We start from the raw sequence: 27,347 nt of genomic DNA on the forward strand, positions 1-27,347 counted from the left end.
ACTCAAAACACATTAATCATAATGCAACATGCCCACTGGTGTTTAAAGCATATTTTTCAAATGCCACCAGTGTACAAGTGTTGGTATGCTTGCCAATGCCAAAATACGGTAAAGGAACATGTATCATTACAAATTAATGATACCACTATGCAAGGATTTATATTAATGTATTTTGCAAATGATAAAAAAAAAAAAAAAAAACACACACCTGATAGTATATTGCCCACAAGTATTATGCAGAAATGAACTGCATTGATTTTCATAACAGATAATGCAATTGCAATAAAAGATTAGTTACTGCAGACACATTTTATCTGCTCACCACCTTCAAATAAAGATCCCGATCCCACCATCCAGTAACACACTACTAAGCAAATGGTAGTGTCTAGAGATCCCCTTCATGGAGAGGACATTTCCCATAATGCACTGGGTCAACATTACAAACTATTTGGAATAAAGCCCATGTTTCATGTAATTATTACCCATCAGCGTCATTTTTATTATGGCCATGTATGGTCAGCAAACGCATATCTAGATATCAGTAGTAGTACAATCTGTGGTCATGTATTTTGTGGTATAGTAGATAAGGTTTGTGTCAGGTATAGAGGGTAATGCCATGTCCTGGGATAGCTGTAGTTAGTGCTCATTAACAAGCGTGCTGCACCTGTCACAACCCATGCAGTTCCTCTTTAATGACTGGGGCGTTTCTCTCTGCTCTGGTGCTTCTAGCACACTCTGATCTGAGATACAGTGCCGAGATACAGACCAGAGTGTGCTAAAAGCACCAGAGCAGAGAGCAACATCTCAGGCAGGAAAGAGGAACTGCATGGGTTGCGACAGGTTGCAGGGTGCTAGAATAAACACTATAGATGGCGACACTGGGAAAAGCAGCAGCCAGTAATACAGGTATAACTCCAACCAGCCCACAATTAAAACTATGGGCCGGATTCAGTTAGCATACGGTAATTAACAACAGGCTAATTCAGTGACCAGGACTATTCAATTAAGGAATGCACGCTGCACTTAGGGGTCAATACAAATAGCCACGATGATCTCGCAGGTGAAGTCATTGCGGCAGCGTCCACACTTTATAGTAGCACAAATTTACACAAAGCGCTTGTCAACCCATAGAGGTCCGAGGAATTTTGTGCTTATTGGGACTGATCGGGTTGAAACGCTGCGGCAACGGCACATCACACCCTTCACAGCTAACTGGATCGACCCCTTAGTGCCCAAACCACTGAGTTTTCACACATTTCTACCTCCACCTCAGGAGGCTGCAAGCAAAACTGCGTTCTTCCTCAGTACTTGTGCCCCAACAGAGGGGCAACTGTGACAGTCACCAGGGTGGTGAAACAAGGGAATTGCTCCCATAGGGCCGGATTCAAAACCCAGGGGTAGCGAGCTGAAATGCTTGGAAAATGACCCGTTTGGGCACCAAAACGTGTCTTTTCACACTCGTGCCCATTAGTTTAGGCGGATTAAGGTGTTTTGCGCGCCTAAACCAGAGTGTTATAGACGCGATAAGTGGGGGCATTTGAATATCGCCCCACAATCTCCCGTCACTTTAGATGGGAGATGGTGGGTGCGGTAACATTTGAATTCCCCTCATAGGGTCTAGTAACCCACCCGATGCATGTGTTTAGGGTGTACTAGAATGTTAACTGAGGAGGCCACCTGACCATAATAATAAATGATTAGCAGTACAATATTCACACTATTAAAGTCATATAGTTTAATTTTCAACTATTAAAAACATTTCTAACGTGACAAACGTACACAATGTATTATGTGCCTATGCTTCATACAATATATAACTATGCTCATACACATCTATACGCTTGCATGAAATCATTTGTATTACAATTACTGAATAAAAAAAAAAGCATCCAAACACTGAAAATACAAAACCACGCCATCAAATATATACATGCTTTGAAATTCTAATGCATACAATATTGTTCCCATCTAAAATGCCACCTTGTAGAGTGAAAATTGGAAGAAAATTGTTCTAAAGTACTATATCGTTTAGCAATTTTATAAAACACATGCATGAAACTTAAGGTGAAACAAGCTCAACCTTACATCATTTGTATTATGATGAATACAGTCAAACGCGCTGTACACTAGAGGATTTAACACCATCATGAACAGCGCAAACATTTATACATCTGTACTTATGATCTTATGATCTGTACTTATGATGACTTGGATCATCATCAAGATTCTAGCGAGGTCACTGGCTGGTCTCACTTTTCGTGTCGAATATTCTGTACAATTTGAATGACCATCTGTACAGCTTTACTGATTTTGTATCTCTGATATATTGGCTGTATTTTTTGTATCGACAAAGAAATTACATGGAAATGCTTAATACAATTGTATACAAAAAAAAAAAAAAAAGACTTTTGTGGAATATTCCAACTACAAACTGGTCCTCAAGTGTTCTATGAACAATTTTCAGATACACTTAAAAAAAAAAAAAAAAAAAAAGGAAGAAGTGCCTACTTCAAGTGAACGAAACAGCAAAAATGAAATTTTTAATTCAACTATTTCAGACAGTGCACCAAACCCAAACCTGTTTCTGTGATGGAGTCACCGCACACCTCAACAAGCTGAAGATGAATTTCAGCTGCTGATGGGTCCTCTAGGTGCAAAAATGTAATCATATCTTAAATGTCTAACCATATTTCTGCCAGCGCCGCCATCTTACAGCTGATGTCGGGACAGTATGACTGATATGAGGCGCAGTCTAATGGCCGTGAGGGGCAGCAGTGGTCTGCCTGCTCTGGCCTGGCAGGAAATTACAATGAAACAATATTACACACGTGAGAGGTAGAGGCGTGGAGTCTCATTGACTTCACCAGATGGGCTTTGCTGCTGGAAGTCCAGATGTTGCTGCCATCTGGAGGCTGCATCAGCAGGCAAAGAGTGTAGTTAGGGAATCCGAGGCCAGGAATAAAGGCAAAGTAGCAGTACACTGAGACAAACCAATGTCTGGGGAAGAGGCAGGTCAGAGAACCTTGCAAAAAGCCATGGCAAAGGGTATAGGCAAGTTCATCATTAAGACAACATCAGATTATACTCACCTATAATTGCTTTTCTTCGAGAGACTCCATGGCAGCCTTACATTGGGAATGGGACCTGCTCCCACCAGTATAGACAGGAAGTTTTTTCAAGGACCGATCCTCCTGGCTATATATTCCGGCTCCTCCCTCTTATATGTCTGTTTGAGTGTCTCTTTACGATACCTGAAAAAAACTCAACACTCAAGGGAGGGATTCTACTGGCTGCCATGGAGCCTCTCGAACAAAATCAATTATCGGCATGTATAATCCGATATTTTCTTTTTCATTCCTCCATGGCAGCATTACATTTGGGATATACCAAAGCTTACTTACATATGGGGGAGCAATAATACCAATCAACACAAATTTATTAATTATGCAGTAATTAAGTGCCTCTTGTAGGACTTTATTTCCAAAATTAATTCCTGATACATGCAAAGCATAATAATGCCTTGTGAGCATATGTACTGATGATCATGCGGCTGCTTTGCAGATATCTTTGATTGATGCTTCCGCTTTGCTTGCCCAAGATGTTGCCACTGCTCGAGTCGAGAATGCCTTAAGAACTGCTGTTATTTCAAACATTTTTTATACACGAAATTGATGATCTCTATTATCCACCTCGCAATAGTCTGTTTAGTAGGGGCCTACCCCTTCCTGACTCCTGTTGGTAATACAATTAGATGATTTGTTTTACTAAATTCCTTAACTCTTGACAGATACATGGAGATCGCCCTTACTAGATCTAAAAAGTGTGTAGATGTTTTTCCATATAATTTTTTGGTTCAATAAAATAATATGAATGTCTTCCATACCTGATAGTATATTTGTGAAGAATTGTCTTTTCTTGCTTGTAAACAAGATCTGAACACTTGTTTGGACAGACCTTTCCTAGTCAACATTGCCCGCCCAATCTCTAAAATGAGAGACACCAGGTTCTGATAAGTTAAGGGACCTTGCATCAACATGTCTGGTTGTACTGGTAACATCCAGGGTTCCTCTACTGACATTTGTAGTGCCATTGAAAACCAGGGCCCTTTTGGCCAACATGGCAAGATTGCCATTACCTCTGCATTTTCTTATCTGATTTTCTTGAGTATCTGGTATATCATTGGTAGAATTAGGAAGACATAACAAAGATTGAAACTCCATTTTTGTGCCAGTGCATCCACTCCTTTTCTCCCTGTGGCACCTTTTGGTTTGTATTTGTCACCATTAAATCTATTTCTGGACAACCAAACCTGTCCACGACTGCTTGAAAATATCTCTGTTCTTAATTCCCACTCTCCTGGCGATAGCTCTCGTCTGCTCAAAAAATCTGTAACGAAGTTCTGCTTTCCTGACAAACGTAGTGCTGATATGGAGAGAAGACACTTTTCTCCCCAACTCCCTCTCTAGTTTTTGCTAACTCTGTCTTAAGACTGACTTCTGGTTCCTCCTTGGCAATTAATGCACATTACTACTGTAATGTTGTCTGAGAACATTCTCAAATGAGATCCTCTGATTTGATCTTAGAAATGAGACATTACATTCCAAACGGCCTTTAACTCCATTAGATTTGAGGATGACTTTACTTTGTGAATCTTCCACCAACCTTGTACTATCTGATGTAACAGATGTGTTCCCCAACCTTTTGAACTTGCATCTGTTGTTAGTATTAGATACTGTGACTGTATCAAACTTGTTGCTCTTTCCTGTAGTTCTATACTTCTCCACCAGTTCATTGAAGATTTTGTCTGTTGTCCTAACTTTGTGATGATGATGTAGGGGGACTCTTCTCCGAACATACTTCATTATATTCCACTGCAGATCCCTGATATGCCATCTTGCCCAGGGCACCATATTTATCTTTGACAACATCATCCCTAACAGTTTTAACCCTGTTCGCAGCTGAACCTTCTTGCTTTCTTGCACCTCTCTGGTTGACTTTATCATCTTCTCACACCTTTCCTCTGATAGATACTCAGAGTTACCGAATCAAACTATTTGTACCCCTAAGAATTGAATCCTTCTAGTAACTTCTAGAAGACTTTTCTTCCAGTTTATGATCTAACCATTTCTTTGAAAGAATTGTATTGTTTGATACATGTTTACTTCCACTATCATTTTGTCCCTCCTGACACCAATATATCGTACAGATACGGCCATATCAGGATTCCTTGTTTCCTCAGATGAGCTATCATGACTACCAATACTTTTGTAAAACGTCCTTGGTGAAGTGGACAGTCTGAACGGAAGGCATGTGAACTGATAATGTTTTCCTGCAACCCAGTACCTCAAATTTCTGACACTCCTTTCTTACTGGGACATGAAAGTAAGCACCTTGCAAATCGATTGAACTTAGAAAGGCTCCCATCATTAGTCCTACTAAAATTGATTTTAGCGTCTCCATATGGAGTTTTCTTGGCCGGATATGTCTGTTCAGATCTCTCAGATCTAGGATAGTCCTGTAGTCTCCAGAGAGCTTTGTTTTTTTTTTTTTTTTTACTAGAAGAAGACGTGAATAGAACCCTGCTTTCTCTTCCATCAGTAGTACTTCTATTGCTTGAAGTTCTATTAAACTTTTTACACTGTTTTGTATTGCAATCCTTTTTGGTTTTGTGAGTGGTGTTTGATTGTATAAACCTGTTCCTTCTTGAACTCTACCTGATAGACCTTGGTTACTATCTTTAACGCCTATCTGTCCTCTGTAAATTGGGTTCATACATTTGCAAATTGTAGCATCCTTCCTCCAACTGGTAGAACAGGTGGAGATAAACTGTAGTCATTGTTGCTTAACATTCAATCTCTGAAAATTCTGACGAAACGCCTGTCTGGATATTCCTAATATCTTCTGTTATATTGACGGCCCGATCTGTAACTCTTGGCTTCCCTATATTATTGTCTCGATGAAGGGAATTTATATCTGTTTCTTCTCTCCTGAGGCAAGAGACAGGACTTACCTCCAGACATCCTATGTATCATAGAATCTAACAGATATATCTGCAGATCAATTGAACTGCAGATATATCTATGGACGGATCGAGCAGTGTGTTCAGCATACACACTGCTCGATCCGTCGGGGACATTGACGTCATGAACTGGGCGGGCGTGTACAAACGCCCGCCCAGTTCAGCTGTCAATCCTAGTTAGGATCGAGCTAGCACACATCGCAGCGTGTGTACAGACACCCGCTGGGATGTGGCTTAAGCCCACATCGGGCTCAGTACCCCCCTTAACTATATATACACAATAGTGTTCCAGCTAGGATGTGGGTAAAGTGCCGAGGTGCTGCCACTTGATTGCTACGCATGCTGGCCAGTCGGAGATGGGCATGGCCCCATCAGCGCTACTCTTTGTGGCATGTCTAGTACTTGGCTTTCTCCTACCTTCAATGTGAATAGATGCCATGCGCAGGACATTTATTCACTGGCGGTGATCGCTACACTGCCGACTTCTCCCACCCGCTGGACACTGCAGCCCGCAGGTGGGGACAGCACAGAGCAGGCTGCTTAGCATGGCGCCGCGATAAGGGTCGGGTGCATTTTACCACTTTAAGTTCGGGCAGGGTGAGGCACACTGAACACTATACACGTTACGCAGGGATTTTGCGGAAAATATTTACCAGTTCGCATCAGTCCATGCACTATTGGAGTTTACAATCTATGTATATTCCCTGCCACACACAAATACACGCTATGGGGAGAGTGCAATTGTTTTGCCCCACAGCTGCCACTACAGGAGCAAAATAGAGAAATTTAATTGTTGCTCTGTTTAGATACCCATTAGCCGCGGGGGTGACTAGAAGAAATGTGTGCCAAGTCCGTGGTTAGACACCCAAACAGGAGTTTGAGTGCCCTAACGAGGACTTTAGATGGGATTAGCCACTATTCACGGCTAAACCCTGTCTATTTGGGCTTGATCAGTAAAAAAAAAAAAAAAACACAAAAAACATTTGAATGGCAACTCCCGACCTCCCGTCATTTTAGAAGGGAGACTGCACACAAAAACAATTGAATCATCCCCTTAGGCAGTGGTTTCCAAACTTTTTTGAATCACGGCGCCCCAGAATATCAGAATTTTTTTCACGGCACCCCTAGGCCAAAAATTTCTTATTGAGAAATTTAGAAAGAAATATTACATTAAGTAGATCGCGTTTATAGGTCAGTTGTGTGGCGAGGGACAAGATTTGCTTCTGTTTGGCCACATATTTTATGACTGGCAGCCACCAGCACTGGTTTTGCCTATTATATTGACCATGAATAAATTTGAACTGGTCCTGGACCACCAACCCAGGGCACCCCTGCAAGTGTCCCGAGGCACCCCAGGGAGCCACGGCACACAGTTTGGGAACCTCTGCCCTAAGGGATAATTTTTGACTGGAGCCACCAGTGTATTTTTGGATTGTGGAAGGAAACCCCATGAAAGCACAGGAGGCCTTAATCAGATTTGAGCTTCTTTGGCCTATATAAAACTACAACTTTTTTTTCTTTTTCTTTTTAGCACTGGTTAATTATAAAGATAGCTGCTTACATTAGAACATTAGAACATCTGTTTCCATATATTCTGCATCTAACACAATGACAGATTCACTGACCGGAGTCTGAGCAATAGAACTGAACGCAGCGCACTGAAGTGGAGAACATGTGCTTCATGCTGGTGAGCTAGTAGTATTCGTATAACAGTAAATGCCCATACACTAACCGATATTCAGCTGAAAGTAGCTCACTTTTGGCGTTTTGAGCTATTTTGAGCTCAAACTCGGCCAGTGGGGGTTATTCCGATTTGATCGTAGCTGTGCTAAATTTAGCACAGCTACGATCATGAACTTAGACACGCGGGGGGACACCCAGCACAGGGCTAGTCCGCCCCGCATGTCAGTGCCGGCCCCCTTCCCCGCACAAATACAAAAGCATCGCACAGTGGCGATGCTCTTGTATTTGTGGAGTAACTCCTGGCCAGCGCAGCTCCTGCAGCTGGCCGGGAGTTGTGTGTCGCTGCACGCCCCCCCCCCCCCCCAACAGTCCGGCCACGCTTGCATTGGCCGGACCGCGCCTACTAAACGGCGGCTTAACGCCGCCGTTTAGCCTCCTCCCGCCCAGCGACCGCCTCTGTCTCGGAGGCGATCGCTAGGCAGCAACAACTGCCATGTGCAGTTCCGACCCGATCGCTGTGCTGCGACAAACTGCAGCAAGCGATCGGGTCGGAATGACCCCCAGCGTGTATGGCCGGGCAATGAGCAGTGAGTGCTGATGCGCGCTCCCACATTATCGCTGGCCGCCGCCCCCGTCCATCGGGTTGTTTGAACAGCCATGTGAAACACTTTCCAAAGCGCTTCACTCTCCCCCCGTGAACATTGCTGGGCTGGGGTGAAAACCACTCAGTGTGTATGCACCTTAAGAAAAAAATTCCCTGGTGACAGGGAGGGAGCTAGGAGGATAGAGAGAGGGAAGAGGGCACTGCCTGTGAGGGATTATGGAGGTCATTCCGAGTTGATCGCTAGTTGCCGTTGTTCGCAGCGCAGCGATCAGGCTAAAAATCGGCATTTCTGCGCATGCACCGCAATGCGCACGCGCGACGTACGGGTACAAAGTCCTTTGTGGTTTTGCACAGAGTCAAGCTTTCAGTCGCACGGCACAACGCAGGAAGATTGACATGAAGTGGGCGTTTCTGGGTGGCCACCAACCGTTTTTAGGGAGTGCTTAGAAAAACGCAGGCATGTCAGGGAAAACGCAGGCGTGGCTGGTCGAACGCTGGGCGGGTGTGTGACGTCAAAAGCCATCCCTCCGTCATTAGAACCAAAGCACACGAAGAGTAACTACAGGGCTGGTCTTGTTTTGCACAAAAAGATTTTGCAGCCGCTCTGCTGCACAAGCGTTCGCACTTCTGCAAAGCGAAAATACACTCCCCGGTGGGCGGCGACAATGCGTTTTTACATGGCTGCTAAAAACTGCTGGCTAGCGATAAACTTGGAATGACCCCCTATAATCTAAGAAGGAGGAGTGTAACAAGTAGCTGTAAGTGATCTTTGAAGGTCAAGTGACTTGTAGAAATTCTGACAGCACAGAAGGCAGTTATAGAGTAAAGGGAGAAGCAAAGGAGAAGTCTTTGATCCGGGAGTGAGAGGTGACCAGAGCAAAGGTTTGTGAAAGAGCAGAGAAAGCGTGAGGACAGAAATGGGGCTGGAGGGTTGAGGGCTGTGTGTGTGTGTGTGGGAGGTGAGGAGTTAAAACCAGGGAAGGACAATTGGCGGTCCTGAATCAATCTTTTGGATCAATGTCCGTATATAGTACAAAAAATAATAATGAAAAATAAGAATTTACTTACCGATAATTCTATTTCTCGTAGTCCGTAGTGGATGCTGGGGACTCCGTCAGGACCATGGGGAATAGCGGCTCCGCAGGAGACAGGGCACAAAAGCAAGCTTTTAGGATCACATGGTGTGTACTGGCTCCTCCCCCTATGACCCTCCTCCAAGCCTCAGTTAGGTACTGTGCCCGGACGAGCGTACACAATAAGGAAGGATCTTGAATCCCGGGTAAGACTCATACCAGCCACACCAATCACACCGTACAACTTGTGATCTGAACCCAGTTAACAGTATGATAACAAAGAAGTAGCCTCTTAAAAAAGATGGCTCACAACAATAATAACCCGATTTTTGTAACAATAACTATGTACAAGTAATGCAGACAATCCGCACTTGGGATGGGCGCCCAGCATCCACTACGGACTACGAGAAATAGAATTATCGGTAAGTAAATTCTTATTTTCTCTAACGTCCTAGTGGATGCTGGGGACTCCGTCAGGACCATGGGGATTATACCAAAGCTCCCAAACGGGCGGGAGAGTGCGGATGACTCTGCAGCACCTGAATGAGAGAACTCCAAGTCCTCTTTAGCCAGAGTATCAAATTTGTAAAATTTTACAAACGTGTTCTCCCCTGACCACGTAGCTGCTCGGCAAAGTTGTAATGCCGAGACCCCTCAGGCAGCCGCCCAAGATGAGCCCACCTTCCTTGTGGAGTGGGCTTTTACAGTTTTAGGCTGTGGCAGGCCTGCCACAGAATGTGCAAGTTGAATTGTGCTACAGATCCAACGAGCAATCGTCTGCTTAGACGCAGGAGCACCCATCTTGTTGGGTGCATACAAGATAAACAACGAGTCAGATTTTCTGACTCCAGCTGTCCTTGAAATATATATTTTCAATGCTCTGACAACGTCCAGTAACTTGGAGTCCTCCAAGTCGCTAGTAGCCGCAGGCACCACAATAGGCTGGTTCAAGTGAAAAGCCGAAACCACCTTAGGGAGAAAATGAGGACGTGTCCGCAGTTCTGCCCTGTCCGAATGGAAAATCAGATATGGGCTTTTGTACGATAAAGCCGCCAACTCTGAAACTCTCCTGGCTGAAGCCAGGGCCAATAGCATGGTTACTTTCCATGTAAGATACTTCAAATCTACCGATTTGAGAGGCTCAAACCAATGAGATTTGAGAAATTCCAAAACTACGTTTAGATCCCACGGTGCCACTGGAGGCACAATTGGGGGTTGTATATGTAGTACACCCTTGACAAAAGTTTGTACTTCAGGCACTGAAGCCAATTCTTTCTGGAAGAAGATTGATAAGGCCGAAATTTGAACTTTAATAGACCCCAATTTGAGACCCATAGACAATCCTGCCTGCAGGAAATGTAGGAATCGACCCAATTGAAATTCTTCCGTTGGGGCCTTCTTGGCCTCACACCACGCAACATATTTTCTCCAAATGCGGTGATAATGTTGTGCGGTCACTTCCTTCCTAGCTTTAATCAAGGTAGGAATAACTTCCTCTGGAATGCCCTTTTCTTTTAGAATCCGGCGTTCAACCGCCATGCCGTCAAACGCAGTCGCGGTAAGTCTTGGAACATACAAGGTCCCTGCTGAAGCAGATCCCTTCTTAGAGGTAGAGGCCACGGATCTTCCGTGAGCATCTCTTGAAGTTCCGGATACCAAGTTCTTCTTGGCCACTCCGGAGCCACTAGTATTGTTCTTACTCCCCTTTTCCGTATAATTCTCAGTACCTTTGGTATGAGAGGCAGAGGAGGAAACACATACACTGACTGGTACACCCACGGTGTTACCAGAGCGTCCACAGCTATTGCCTGAGGGTCTCTTGACCTGGCGCAATATCTGTCCAGTTTTTTGTTGAGGCGAGACGCCATCATGTCCACCTTTGGTTTTTCCCAATGGTTCACAATCATGTGGAAAACTTCCGGATGAAGTCCCCACTCTCCCGGGTGAAGGTCGTGTCTGCTGAGGAAGTCTGCTTCCCAGTTGTCCACTCCCGGGATGAACACTGCTGACAGTGCTATGACATGATTTTCCGCCCAGCGAAGAATCCTTGCAGCTTCTGTCATTGCTCTTCTGCTTCTCGTGCCGCCTTGTCTGTTTACGTGGGCGACTGCCGTGATGTTGTCCGACTGGATCAACACCGGCTGACCCTGAAGCAGCGGTTTCGCCAAGCTTAGAGCATTGTAGATCGCTCTTAGCTCTAGTATATTTATGTGAAGAGACGTATCCAGGTTTGACCATACACCCTGGAAGTTTCTTCCCTGTGTGACTGCTCCCCAGCCCCGTAGGCTGGCATCCGTAGTCACCAGGACCCAGTCCTGTATGCCGAACCTGCGGCCCTCTAACAGATGGGCACTCTGCAACCACCACAGGAGAGACAACCTTGTCCTTGGTGACAGTGTTATCCGCTGATGCATGTGCAGATGCGATCCGGACCATTTGTCCAGCAGATCCCACTGAAATATTCGTGCATGGAATCTGCCGAATGGAATTGCTTCGTAAGAAGCCACCATCTTTCCCAGGACTCTTGTGCATTGATGTACTGACACATTTCCTGGTTTTAGGAGGTTCCTGACAAGTTCGGATAACTCCCTTGCTTTCTCCTCCGGGAGAAACACCTTTGATCTGAACCGTGTCCAGAATCATTCCCAGGAACAGCAGACGTGTTGTCGGGGACAATTGAGATTTTGGAAGATTCAGAATCCACCCGTGTTGTTGAAGCACTACTTGGGTTAGTGCTACACCGACTTCCAGCTGTTCTCTGGACTTTGCCCTTATCAGGAGATCGTCCAAGTAAGGGATAATTAATACGCCTTTTCTTCGTAGAAGAACCATCATTTCGGTCATTACCTTGGTAAAGACCCGAGGTGCCGTGGACAAACCAAACGGCAGCGTTTGAAACTGATAATGACAGTCTTGTATCACGAACCTGAGATACCCTTGGTGTGAGGGGTAAATTGGGACATGCAGATAAGCATCTTTTATGTCCAGGGACACCATGAAGTCCCCTTCTTCCAGATTCGCTATCACTGCTCTTAGTGACTCCATCTTGAACTTGAATTTCTGTATGTACAGGTTCAAGGATTTCAGATTTAGAATAGGTCTTACCGAACCGTCCGGCTTCGGTACCACAAATAGTGTGGAATAATACCCCTTTCCCTGTTGTAGGAGGGATACCTTGACTATCACCTGCTGAGAATACAGCTTGTGAATGGCTTCCAATACCGTCGCCCTTTCTGAGGGAGACGTTGGTAAAGCAGACTTTAGGAAACGGCGAGGGGGAGATCTTTCGAATTCCAACATGTAACCCTGAGATACTATCTGCAGGATCCACGGGTCCACCTGTGAGCGAGCCCACTGATTGCTGAAAATCTTTAGTCGACCCCCCACCGCTCCTGAGTCCGCTTGTAAAGCCCCAGCGTCATGCTGATGGCTTTGTAGAACCCGAGGCGGGCTTCTGGTCCTGGGCAGGGGCTGCTTGCTGCCCTCTCTTACCCTTTCCTCTGCCTCGTGGCAGATAAGACTGTCCTTTTGCCCGCTTGTTTTTATAGGAGCGAAAGGACTGCGGCTGAAAAGACGGTGTCTTTTTCTGTTGGGAGGGGGTCTGAGGTAAAAAAGTGGATTTGCCGGCAGTTGCCGTGGCCACCAGATCCGATAGACCAACCCCAAATAATTCCTCTCCTTTATATGGCAATACTTCCATATGCCTTTTGGAATCCGCATCACCTGACCACTGTCGCGTCCATAAACTTCTTCTGGCAGATATGGACATCGCACTTACTCTCGATGCCAGAGTGCAAACATCCCTCTGAGCATCTCGCATATAAAGAAACGCATCCTTTAATTGCTCTAGAGTCAATAAAATACTGTCCCTATCCAGGGTATCAATATTTTCAGTCAGGGAATCCAACCACACTACCCCAGCACTGCACATCCAGGCTGAGGCTATTGCTGGTCGGAGTATAACACCAGTATGCGTGTATATACTCTTCAGAGTAGTTTCCAGCCTCCTATCTGCTGGATCCTTGAGGGCGGCCGTATCTGGAGACGGCAACGCCACTTGTTTTGATAAACGTGTGAGCGCTTTATCTACCCTAGGGGGTGTTTCCCAGCGCGCCCTAACCTCTGGTGGGAAAGGGTATAATGCCAATAACTTCTTAGAAATTAGCAGTTTTCTATCTGGGTTAACCCACGCTTCATCACACACGTCATTCAATTCCTCTGATTCTGGAAAAGCTACAGGTAGTTTTTTCACCCCCCACATAATACCCCTTTTTGAGGTACCTGCAGTATCAGAGATCTGCAAAGCCTCCTTCATTGCCGTGATCATATAACGTGTGGCCCTATTGGAAAATACGTTTGTTTCTTCACCGTCGACACTAGATTCATCTGTGTCGGTACCTGTGTCGACTGACTGAGGTAAGGGACGTTTTACAGCCCCTGACGGTGTCTGAGACGCCTGAGCAGGTACTAACTGGTTTTCCGGCCGTCTCATTTCGTCAACTGACTTTTGTAATGTACTAACATTATCACGTAATTCCATAATTAAAGCCATCCATTCCGGTGTCGACTCCCTAGGGGGTGACATCACCATTACCGACAATTGCTCCGCCTCCACACCAACATCGTCCTCATACATGTCGACACACACGTACCGACACACAGCAGACACACAGGGAATGCTCTTATCGAAGACAGGACCCCACTAGCCCTTTGGGGAGACAGAGGGAGAGTTTGCCAGCACACACCAAAAGCGCTATAAAATGTATATAAACAACCCTAAAAGGTGTTGTTTTTGTTATATGCGCTTTAAATATATAAATATCGCCAAAATATGCCCCCCTTCTCTTTGTTACCCTGTTTCTGTAGTGCAGTGCAGGGGAGAGTCCTGGGAGCCTTCCTCACAGCGGAGCTGAGCAGGAAAATGGCGCTGTGTGCTGAGGAGAATAAGCCCCGCCCCCTTTTCGGCGGGCTTTTCTCCCGGGTTTTGAGATATGTGGCCTGGGTTAAATACATACATATAGCCTCAATGGCTATATGTGATGTATTCTTTGCCATCAAAGGTATTAAATATTGCTGCCCAGGGCGCCCCCAGCAGCGCCCTGCACCCTCCGTGACCGTTCAGTGTGAAGTGTGTAGCAACAATGGCGCACAGCTGCAGTGCTGTGCGCTACCTTCATGAAGGCTGAAGAGCCTTCTGCCGCCTGTTTCCGGACCCTCGATCTTCAGCATCTGTAAGGGGGATCGGCGGCGCGGCTCCGGGACGAACCCCAGGGTGACCTGTGTTCCGACTCCCTCTGAAGCTATGTCCAGTAGCCTAAGACTCCAATCCATCCTGCACGCAGGTGAGTTGAAAATCTCTCCCCTAAGTCCCTCGATGCAGTGAGCCTGTTGCCAGCAGGACTCACTGAAAATAATAAACCTAAAAACTTTTTCTAAGCAGCTCTTTAGGAGAGCCACCTAGATTGCACCCTGCTCGGACGGGCACAAAAACCTAACTGAGGCTTGGAGGAGGGTCATAGGGGGAGGAGCCAGTACACACCATGTGATCCTAAAAGCTTGCTTTTGTGCCCTGTCTCCTGCGGAGCCGCTATTCCCCATGGTCCTGACGGAGTCCCCAGCATCCACTAGGACGTTAGAGAAATAATATCAAACTTTCACACCATCGATATTAAATTTTGCACTTGTACAGTTACCGTAGCACAGCCATAACAATCACACAGCGCAGTACATATGCAGTAAAACAAAACGCTGACAAATGGGCAGTGGAATAGGCAAGTATTCCCTGCTGCAAAAACTTCATTTTTGGATCAATCCTATCAGTACATTGTGATTTAGGATTGATTCTCAATGCACAATGTATTGCGGGATGAACACTGATCGACAGTCATAGGGGGGTGATTCAAATCTGATTACTGGGCTGCTAAATTTGTTGTGCTGCGATCAGATAGTCGCCGCCCAAGGGGAGTGTAAATTCGCGTGCAAGTGTGCGATCGCATGTGTACGCCGAGCTGCAAAACATCCCTCAGTCAGCGGACTGCTGCAAATCCGTTCGCACCTCACTCACCAGTGAAAGATTTTTCCACTGTATGCAGTGTGTGTGCAGCCCAGGACTTACTCCTCCAGTGTGATGAGAACAGGCTGATCAGGGCCGGAGCTGACGTCACACACCCTCCCTGAAAACGCGTGCGTTTTCCCTGACACTCCCAGAAAACGGTCAGTTACCACCCACGAACGGTCTCTTCCTGTCAGTCAGCATGCAAATGGCTGAGTGACTGAAATTTTCGCCGCAGCCTGTCCCTGTCTGGCGATGCCTGTTGCTGTTGGCCGACACGCGTGCACATTGCGGTGCAAAAGCATGCGCAGTTTATCGCTGATCGCCCGCTGTGAGTAAACGCACAGCAGCAATCAGGTCTGAATCACCCCCATAGTTCTAACTGTATTCTGCAGCCACATGAAAAAAAGCCAATTCCCTAGCAAACATTTTTTTTTCAGGTCTTTCCGCCCTTTGATAATTCAGCTCCTGAATCATATATGTAAAAACTAAAGGGGCCCTTACATTACGGGGAGAATCTGATCAATTCCTGGGTCAAGGGGGTCGTGAGATCGGGGAAATCCCCAATGCAGACCACAAAATGAACGGAGTAGTGGAATCAGAGTGGTAGATGTATGGACCACATCATTTTTAGGGATGACCATTATACATAAGCTGAGTAACTGCCCCCCAGTCTTATGAGGACCACACATCTACAGCGCAGTTTCCCGATGCCAATCCATGGACACATATGATTTGCGATTCATTAGGGAATCTGGCAGAAAAAAACAAAAGGAAGGTTAAAACTCCCGACTTGTCGCACCAGACCATTTTTTGGTCAAGATCATTGAGAACATCTTGGATTTACCCAGTCATCAGAAGAAAGGGGAATTGCCCCAATTCTCCCCTAACGTAAAGGCCGAATAACATACACCAAACATACCCTGACGACATGCATCTAAAGGCCCATACACACTTGCGGATAAAATGAGCGACGTCGCTCATTTTCCCCCTCCCTGAGCGACGTTGCTCATTTTATCGGCAAGTGTGTATGCCGCCAGCGATGACCGATGCGCGGCACTGTGGATCGGCAGCGATCGTCGCTGTCGGCAGTGCATGCATGCAGGATCTGGACTGTCGTCCAGGACCTGCATGCACGGCTGGCGGAGGTGTGATGTCACTGAGCGATATGAGCGGTCATATCGCTCAGTGTGTACAGTCGGCCACCAACCGGCCGGCCCGGGAGGGGAAACATTAGACGACGACGCTCATAGAGCGACATCGTCTAATGTGTACGGACCTTAATATATGACCCTGCACCATCACAATTCAGTTCTCAAAGGGACTATTTCCACCAGAATGATATGTTTAGAAGCGTTCTTTTTTTTACACAAGTTTTACTGCTGCCAAGTGAAAGGCATTACAAACTCTCAATGAGACACTCGCACCAATAGCTTGTGTACCTCTGGCTGTCACTTGGATCTGATCACAACTACAAGTGTGATAAGCTACATCTATTGTTGCCACCGGCCTTGTATTTTGCTTTGTACTAATATGGGACCAAACAGTGGTAGCGTGCAGAGCCGGCCCTAACCAATATGATGCCCTAGGCAAGATTTTGGCTGGTGCCCCCTAGCACCACCGCTGGTTCTGTCTCTGACCTTGCACCTCTTTCCCAGCACCATTACCCCTCACCCATAGCAGTCCTTGTACCCCCTATATTTTAAATAGGAACAGTTTGCACATTTGACGCACAGCCCAAAAAGGGGCATCTTCCTGCTGGGAAGGGACATGGCCACGCAATAGTAACCCCAATTCCAATTACGCCACACAGTACTGCAACTTTATTCACATTTTATCTTGCGATAGTGTCCATAATTCATATTACATCCCACAGTAGTATCACTTTACCTTATAAACGTTACTCCTCACAGTAGAGCCCCTTATTCACATTACATCACACTGAATTGCTCCTTATTCACATTACACCACACCTTATTGCTCTTTATTCACATTAGACGACGAAGTAGTGCCCTTTCTATTTGCAACGCCACATAGTAGAGCACCTTATACACATAATGCCACACATTAGTAATGCATTTATACACAATTCCACACAGTAATGCCCCTTACACATATGAGACACATTAATGTCCTTATAAACATAATGCACCTTACACATTATGACAACCTTTATTAATGCCCTTTTACACATAATGTCCCTTACACATTAATGCCCTTACACACATAATGACACACATAGTGCCACTACACATTTTCTGCACATTATTAGTGCCCCTATACACATAATGACACACATACAGTAGTACCCTGTTACACATATGCCGCACATTATTAATGCCCTTATACACATAATGACACACATAGTGGCCCTTTACACATATGTTGCACATTATTAATGCATTTTTAAATGACACAAATAATGCTCCTTACACATATTCTGAACACTACTGCACAACCAACCCACTCACATGCACACAGCACTCACACTTCCACTAACACTGTGACCTCTGCCTCTGCTTGGATACAGATGTGTCCTCACAAATCTTGCATCAATGCTAACGTCGGGCACTTTTTTTTTTTTTATGAAAATGCATCTTATTTGCATTGCTATGTGGCTAGGATGCACAAGCAGCTTCTGCTGATTAAACCGATATGCAGCATGCCAATATACTGTGAGACTGTGGCTGTATCTGCATATGAAATGCTACATACAGAATATAGGCATGTCGCATATCATTTTAATCAGCAGAAGCTGATGATGCCCCTAGGCATATCAAATGCCCTAGGCAATTGCCTAGTTTGCCTATGCATATGGCCGGCTCTGGTAGCATGTGAGAATGCACGGAATGGGAGCAGCATTTGGGAGGCATGCTGGCCCTTGTAGTGCTAATGGAAGATCTTAAGCTGGCCATACACTTATGCAACTTCTCAAAGGGGAGAAGTCATATACGATCACCCTTAAACCGCCCGGCAGGTTCGCATAGGATACATTGTATGCAGTCCTTTTGCATATGATGAATCGGATAGGACCCCAGCCAAGGCCATCGGTACGACATATCTATAGCATACCTCCCAACATGACCCTCTCCAGGAGGGACAAAATGCTCTGGTTCTGGACTTTTTTCTTAATTTATGATTGTCTGCACCTGTGTTGAACAGGTTAATGGATAAGAAGGGTGCTTCAGCACAGGTGATGGCAATCATACATTAAGAGGGAAGTCCAGGAGCAGAGCATTCTGTCCCTCCTGGAGAGGGTCATGTTGGGAGGTATGCTATAGTGCAGTACTTCCAATCTAGGGGTTCTGATCCAATGCTCACGGGACTGCGCATCAGATCGGAGGTAAAACACATGCGATTTGCCAGTTTTAATAAGAATTTACTTACCGATAATTCTATTTCTCGTAGTCCGTAGTGGATGCTGGGGACTCCGTAAGGACCATGGGGAATAGCGGCTCCGCAGGAGACTGGGCACATCTAAAGAAAGCTTTAGGACTATCTGGTGTGCACTGGCTCCTCCCCCTATGACCCTCCTCCAAGCCTCAGTTAGGATACTGTGCCCGGACGAGCGTACACAATAAGGAAGGATTTTGAATCCCGGGTAAGACTCATACCAGCCACACCAATCACACTGTACAATTTGTGATCTGAACCCAGTTAACAGCATGATAACAGAGGAGCCTCTAGAAAAGATGGCTCACTACAGCAATAACCCGATTTTTTGGTAACAATAACTATGTACCAGTATTGCAGACAATCCGCACTTGGGATGGGCGCCCAGCATCCACTACGGACTACGAGAAATAGAATTATCGGTAAGTAAATTCTTATTTTCTCTAACGTCCTAAGTGGATGCTGGGGACTCCGTAAGGACCATGGGGATTATACCAAAGCTCCCAAACGGGCGGGAGAGTGCGGATGACTCTGCAGCACCAATTGAGAGAACTCCAGGTCCTCCTCAGCCAGGGTATCAATTTTGTAGAATTTTACAAACGTATTTGCTCCTGACCAAGTAGCTGCTCGGCAAAGTTGTAAAGCCGAGACCCCTCGGGCATCCGCCCAAGATGAGCCCACCTTCCTTGTGGAGTGGGCATTTACAGATTTTTGGCTGTGGCAGGCCTGCCACAGAATGTGCAAGCTGAATTGTACTACAAATCCAACGAGCAATAGTCTGCTTAGAAGCAGGAGCACCCAGCTTGTTGGGTGCATACAGGATAAACAGCGAGTCAGATTTTCTGACTCCAGCCGTCCTGGAAACATATATTTTCAGGGCCCTGACAACGTCTAGCAACTTGGAGTCCTCCAAGTCCCTAGTAGCCGCAGGCACCACAATAGGTTGGTTCAGGTGAAACGCTGAAACCACCTTAGGGAGAAACTGAGGACGAGTCCTCAATTCCGCCCTGTCCGAATGGAAAATCAGATAAGGGCTTTTACAGGATAAAGCCGCCAATTCTGACACGCGCCTGGCCCAGGCCAGGGCCAACAGCATGACCACTTTCTATGTGAGATATTTTAACTCCACAGATTTAAGTGGTTCAAACCAATGTGACTTTTGGAACCCAAAAAACTACATTGAGATCCCAAAGTGCCACTGGAGGCACAAAAGGAGGCTGTATATGCAGTACCCCTTTTACAAACGTCTGAACTTCAGGGACTGAAGCTAGTTCTTTTTGGAAGAAAATTGACAGGGCCGAAATTTGAACCTTAATGGACCCCAATTTCAGGCCCATAGACACTCCTGTTTGCAGGAAATGTAGGAATCGACCCAGTTGAATTTCCTCCGTCGGGCCTTACTGGCCTCGCACCACGCAACATATTTTCGCCAAATGCGGTGATAATGTTTTGCGGTTACATCCTTCCTGGCTTTGATCAGGATAGGGATGACTTCATCCGGAATGCCTTTTTTCCTTCAGGATCCGGCGTTCAACCGCCATGCCGTCAAACGCAGCCGCGGTAAGTCTTGGAACAGACAGGGTCCTTGTTGGAGCAGGTCCCTTCTTAGAGGTAGAGGCCACGGATCCTCCGTGAGCATCTCTTGAAGTTCCGGTTACCAAGTCCTTCTTGGCCAATCCGGAGCCACGAATATAGTGCTTACTCCTTTCCATCTTATCAATCTCAGTACCTTGGGTATGAGAGGCAGAGGAGGGAACACATACACTGACTGGTACACCCACGGTGTTACCAGAGCGTCTACAGCTATTGCCTGAGGGTCCCTTGACCTGGCGCAATACCTGTCGAGTTTTTCCCAACGGTTTATAATCATGTGGAAGACTTCTGGGTGAAGTCCCCACTCTCCCGGGTGGAGGTCGTGCTGAGGAAGTCTGCTTCTCAGTTGTCCACTCCCGGAATGAATACTGCTGACAGTGCTATCACATGATTTTCCGCCCAGCGAAGAATCCTTGCAGCTTCTGCCATTGCCCTCCTGCTTCTTGTGCCACCCTGTCTGTTTACGTGGGTGACTGCCGTGATGTTGTCCGACTGGATCAACACCGGCTGACCTTGAAGCAGAGGTCTTGCTAAGCTTAGAGCATTGTAAATGGCCCTTAGCTTCAGGATATTTATGTGAAGTGATGTCTCCAGGCTTGACCATAAGCCCTGGATATTCCTTCCCTGTGTGACTGCTCCCCAGCCTCGCAGGCTGGCATCCGTGGTCACCAGGACCCAGTCCTGAATGCCGAATCTGCGGCCCTCTAGAAGATGAGCACTCTGCAACCACCACAGGAGGGACACCCTTGTCCTTGGTGACAGGGTTATCCGCTGATGCATCTGAAGATGCGACCCGGACCATTTGTCCAGCAGGTCCCACTGGAAAGTTCTTGCGTGGAATCTGCCGAATGGGATTGCTTCGTAGGAAGCCACCATTTTACCCAGAACCCTTGTGCATTGATGCACTGAGACTTGGCTCGGTTTTAGGAGGTTCCTGACTAGCTCGGATAACTCCCTGTCTTTCCCCTCCGGGAGAAACACCTTTTTCTGGACTGTGTCCAGGATCATCCCTAGGAACCGAAGACAAGTCGTCGGAACCAGCTGCGATTTTGGAATATTGAGAATCCAATCGTGCTGCCGCAACACTACCTGAGATAGTGCTACACCGACCTCCAACTGTTCCCTGGATCTTACCCTTATCAGGGAATCGTCCAAGTAAGGGATAACTAAAATTCCCTTCCTTCGAAGGAATATCATCATTTCGGCCATTACCTTGGTAAAGACCCGAGGTGCCGTGGACCATCCATACGGCAGCGTCTGAACTGATAGTGACAGTTCTGTACCATAAACCTGAGGTACCCTTGGTGAGAAGGGTAAATTTTGACATGAAGGTAAGCATCCTTGATGTCCCGAGACATCATGTAGTCCCCTTCTTCCAGGTTCGCAATCACTGCTCTGAGTGACTCAATCTTGAATTTGAACCTCTGTATGTAAGTGTTCAAAGATTTTAGATTTAGAATCGGTCTCACCGAGCCGTCCGGCTTCGGTACCACAACAGTGTGGAATAATACCCCGTTCCCTGTTGCAGGAGGGGTACCTTGATTATCACCTGCTGGGAATACAGCTTGTGAATGGCTTCCAAAACTGTCTCCCTGTCAGAAGGAGACATCGGTAAAGCCGACTTTAGGAAAATGGCGAGGGGGAGACGTCTCGAATTCTAATTTGTACCCCTGAGATATCACCTGAAGGATCCAGGGGTCTACTTGCGAGTGAGCCCACTGCGCGCTGAAATTCATTGAGACGGGCCCCCCACCGTGCCTGATTCTGCTTGTAAAGCCCCAGCGTCATACTGAGGGCTTGGCAGAGGCGGGAGAGGGTTTCTGTTCCTGGGAACTGGCTGATTTCTGCAGCCTTTTTCCTCTCCCTCTGTCACGGGGCAGAAATGAGGAACATTTTGCCCGCTTGTCCACGAAAAGACTGCGCCTGATAATACGGCGTCTTCTCATGTTGAGAGGCGACCTGGGGTACAAACGTGGATTTCCCAGCTGTTGCCGTGGCCACCAGGTCTGAAAGACCGACCCCAAATAACTCCTCCCCTTATTAAGGCAATACTTCCAAATGCCGTTTGGAATACGCATCACCTGACCACTGACGTGTCCATAACCCTCTACTGGTAGAAATGGACAACGCACTTAGACTTGATGCCAGTCGGCAAATATTCCGCTGTGCATCACGCATATATAGAAATGCATCTTTTAAATGCTCTATAGGCAAAAATATACTGTCCCTATCTAGGGTATCAATATTTTCAGTCAGGGAATCCGACCACGCCAACCCAGCACTGCACATCCAGGCTGAGGCGATTGCTGGTCGCAGTATAACACCAGTATGTGTGTAAATACATTTTAGGATACCCTCCTGCTTTCTATCAGCAGGATCCTTAAGGGCGGCCATCTCAGGAGAGGGTAGAGCCCTTACAAGCGTGTGAGCGCTTTATCCACCCTAGGGGGTGTTTCCCAACGCACCCTAACCTCTGGCGGGAAAGGATATAATGCCAATAACATTTTAGAAATTATCAGTTGTTATCGGGGGAAAACCACGCATCATCACACACCTCATTTAATTTCTCAGATTCAGGAAAACTACAGGTAGTTTTTCCTCACCGAACATAATACCCCTTTTTGGTGGTACTCGTATTATCAGAAATGTGTAAAACATTTTTCATTGCCTCAATCATGTAACGTGTGGCCCTACTGGAAGTCACATTTGTCTCTTCACCGTCGACACTGGAGTCAGTATCCGTGTCGGCGTCTATATCTGCCATCTGAGGTAACGGGCGCTTTAGAGCCCCTGACGGCCTATGAGACGTCTGGACAGGCACAAGCTGAGTAGCCGGCTGTCTCATGTCAACCACTGTCTTTTATACAGAGCTGACACTGTCACGTAATTCCTTCCAACAGTTCATCCACTCAGGTGTCGACTCCCTAGGGGGTGACATCACTATTACAGGCAATCTGCTCCGTCTCCACATCATTTTTCTCCTCATACATGTCGACACAAACGTACCGACATACAGCACACACACAGGGAATGCTCTGATAGAGGACAGGACCCCACTAGCCCTTTGGGGAGACAGAGGGAGAGTTTGCCAGCACACACCAAAGCGCTATATATATACAGGGATAACCTTATATAAGTGTTTTTCCCCTTATAGCTGCTGTATTGTTAATACTGCGCCTAATTAATGCCCCCCTCTCTTTTTTAACCCTTTCTGTAGTGTAGTGACTGCAGGGGAGAGCCAGGGGAGCTTCCCTCCAACTGAGCTGTGAGGGAAAATGGCGCCAGTGTGCTGAGGAGATAGGCTCCGCCCCTTTTTCGCGGACTTTTCTCCTGCTTTTTTATGGATTCTGGCAGGGGTTAAAATTCATCCATATAGCCCTGGGGGCTATATGTGATGTATTTTCGCCAGCCAAGGTGTTTTTATTGCTGCTCAGGGCGCCCCCCCCCTAGCGCCCTGCACCCTCAGTGACCGAAGTGTGAAGTGTGCTGAGGAGCAATGGCGCACAGCTGCAGTGCTGTGCGCTACCTTGGTGAAGACAGGATGTCTTCTGCCGCCGATTTTCCGGACCTCTTCTGTCTTCTGGCTCTGTAAGGGGGCCGGCGGCGCGGCTCTGGGACCCATCCATGGCTGGGCCTGTGATCGTCCCTCTGGAGCTAATGTCCAGTAGCCTAAGAAGCCCAATCCACTCTGCACGCAGGTGAGTTCGCTTCTTCTCCCCTTAGTCCCTCGATGCAGTGAGCCTGTTGCCAGCAGGTCTCACTGAAAATAAAAAACCTAAACTAAAACTTTCACTAAGAAGCTCAGGAGAGCCCCTAGTGTGCACCCTTCTCGTTCGGGCACAGAGATCTAACTGAGGCTTGGAGGAGGGTCATAGGGGGAGGAGCCAGTGCACACCAGATAGTCCTAAAGCTTTCTTTAGATGTGCCCAGTCTCCTGCGGAGCCGCTATTCCCCATGGTCCTTACGGAGTCCCCAGCATCCACTTAGGACGTTAGAGAAAATCCGATTTATCGTCCCAAAAACGTCTGAATTGGATGAAATCGGGCAAAATCACACTAGTGTATGGGCACCTTTAGGGTTGGCACTCAGGTAAGCTAGACCTCACTCTGGATGTATTTTTGTATGAGCCTTTATCATCAGGCCTTACTGCAGACCACAGGTTCTCAAACTCAGTCCTCATTACCCCACACAGTGCATGTTTTGCAGGTAACCAAGCAGGTGCACAGATGTATTAATTACTCACTGACACATTTTAAAAGGTCCACAGGTGGAGCTAATTATTTCACTTGTGATTCTGTGCGGAGACCTGCAAAATATGCACTGTGTGGGGTAATGAGGACCGAGTTTGCAGACCTATGCTGTAGACCAGTGTTTCCCAACCACGGTCCTCAAGGCACACTAACAGTCCTGGTTTTAGTGATATCCAGGCTTTAACACAGGTGAGTTAATTAGTAGCTCAGTTATTTTGATTTAACCATCTGAGCTGAAGCCTGGATATCACTAAAACCGGCACTGTTGGTGTGCCTTGAGGACCGCGGTTGGATATGCCTGCTGTAGACAAATCACATGGCCCTATGTGGGCACTGCTATCATGTAGTGTAGGACTGATGATATCAGAGAAGCCGTGAAGTGGAGGGACACTAGGGAGGGTTGCAGGGGAAGAAGACACCCCCCCCCCCCCCTTTGTTTGCTGTTTACTAATATGGGACATCAGTGCAGAGATAGGAACACCTGCATGTGGACACTGCCCTTGTACTTAGTGGAATCATAATAAAACTAACTTGTTTTGAACAGGATCGGTACAGGAGATCTCGCCGGCCGGGTTGCCGCACGTCAGGATCCCGACATCGGCATCCCGAGCTGCAAAATGCAGGCAGGGGGCGAGCGCAACGTAGCCCCTTGCGGCCTCGCTGCAATTTCTATTTTCGTGGACACCCATAGAGAGGGAATCACCTACCTCGCCGGTATGGTGGCCCTGCCGGGATCCAGACTATATGTATGCTGTCTGCATACCATTTTGAACATAGGTAAATATTAATATTTCTTAATATGGGTGGCTGTAGTTTCTACTTCTCAGACAGACAAGTAACGTACTCGCTGTGCCTCTGGTGTGGGACTACAGGTCCCAGCATGTTGCCCAATACTGGGCGCAATACCTCAGCGTGTGGCCCCATCATGACCACAGTTACTGTCAGACACAACACACAGCATTAGCGGACGTATGACAGGGAATCAGGGACAGCGGCAGTTCTGTGCTGTGGGGCTCGGTAGGATCACAAGCACATTCACCTGTTGCAGGGCACCGTCTCCATTCGGCTGTTCCCCGGGGCTACCTGCGCTCTGGAGGAGGCCCCGAGCGCGGTGCACGCCGGTCACAGACCACAAATCGAGCCCCAGGCTGCTGGCCTGTCCAACCGCGATTCCACCGAGGCCAAATGCGGCCGAACAGAGATCCTGCTGGGACTGCCGCCGCGGCGCCATCTTGTCTGGCACTGCTTGATACTGAACGGCACCATGAAAGGTCCTGATTGGCTACGGCGCGCTAGTCGCAAGCGCTGATTGGTCAGTGAAGAAGCCGTAGTTATAGGAGCCATTTACCTGAACCAGGTAACGCCTAGGGATGGCAATCGGTGGGTTAACCATCGATTGATAACTTCGATGGTGTAAAATCATCTGTATTGGTTTTATCCACCGATGGTCATCCCTGAATCACTTTAAAATGAAATGCGGACCAATTGTAGCCCGGGGGCTTGGCTTCGCGGATGTCAGAGGGCGTGGCTAAGCTTCCTGACCTGACACTTTGAGGGAGAAAAAAAAAATTGGTAGCACTCAACCATCAGTGGTGGGAAACCATCTGGTTCTCCCCCCATCAATGGTAAAAGTATTCAACATAGGTTATCGACCATTGATAATTTCGAATCATCAATGGTCGATGGCCATTCCCTAGTAACGCCACGCGCACAGCACCGTGTACACACGCCAGGACACACACATAGCACAGTGTCATGTACACACACAGGGCCGGTTCTAGTCCTTTTTGCTCCCCGTTTGGGAAATAGGGACGTGGCTTCATACAGGGGGCGTGGTCAGTTACGCCCCCTGTACAGTAGAGTAGCGCCGCTGAAATGCTGTGCGGTGCGCGATGACGTCATCGCGCACCGCACAGCAAAGGTCCTCTCCGCGAAGGGAAACTAGACGAAGGGAAACTAGTCCTGCTTGCCCGTGGCAAGATCCGCTACTGTACACACACACACACCTCCCTATATACACCTAGTATAGGGCGCTGTGCTACTATGCGTATGCCGCTGCGTGTGTCCTGACGTGTGTGCTCAGTGCTGTGCTTCAGTACAGTATGTGTTGGTAGTATGTTTTTATTTGCCTGTGCTGTGCTCTATACTGGAGTTACCATAGGCACCTGCAAACTGTTCATGAAGAAATAAATGACTGTACATTTTGAACCATATTAAATCACTTTCATACCTACACAGCAACACTCTCACTAACTGGTATGTGGTCAGCATACCGATAGTTGGGATCCCGACAGGGCCACCATACCGACGAGGTAGGTGATTCCCCCTCTATGGCTGTCCATGACACACATAGAGGGAGAATAGAATCTGTCGCCACCGAGCCCCCAAGGGGCTTCTTTGCGCTCGCCTTCCTGCCGGCATTCCACCGCTCGGGATGCCGATATCGGGATCCTGACGTTCAGCACCCCGGGCGACAGGATCTCATACCGATCCCCACTTACTAGCTCTCGCCTGCATGCTCCTTATATATATCATTGTAGCACTGAGACTGTAGGGACAAGCAGACATGACGGGACCCCCCTTCGGGTGAATAGCAAAATCTAACCTTACTATTGTATATGTGCTATGATGTCTTATGGAGTTCCTGATAATGTGCAGGTTCATTGTTTGCAGTTTGTCC

General features: G+C 47.1%; 1 protein-coding gene across 2 annotated transcripts in view; it reads right to left on the bottom strand.

The window, feature by feature from the left end:
* Positions 1-26,091, bottom strand: part of LOC134958347 (sortilin-like) — a 122,580-nt gene extending 96,489 nt beyond the window's left edge. The window contains exon 1 of one of the 2 annotated variants that reach the window (XM_063940894.1): positions 26,016-26,091. In XM_063940894.1, coding sequence (XP_063796964.1) covers positions 26,016-26,090 — 75 coding nt within the window. In that variant the 5' untranslated portion in view covers position 26,091. Of the gene's footprint in view, positions 1-25,706; positions 25,929-26,015 lie in introns of those variants that run through there. The other variant, XM_063940893.1, reaches the window with a different exon arrangement.
* Positions 26,092-27,347: the final 1,256 nt, after the last annotated feature.

This window comes from Pseudophryne corroboree, chromosome 9, assembly GCF_028390025.1.
Source record: "Pseudophryne corroboree isolate aPseCor3 chromosome 9, aPseCor3.hap2, whole genome shotgun sequence".
Lineage (NCBI taxonomy): Eukaryota > Metazoa > Chordata > Amphibia > Anura > Myobatrachidae > Pseudophryne > Pseudophryne corroboree.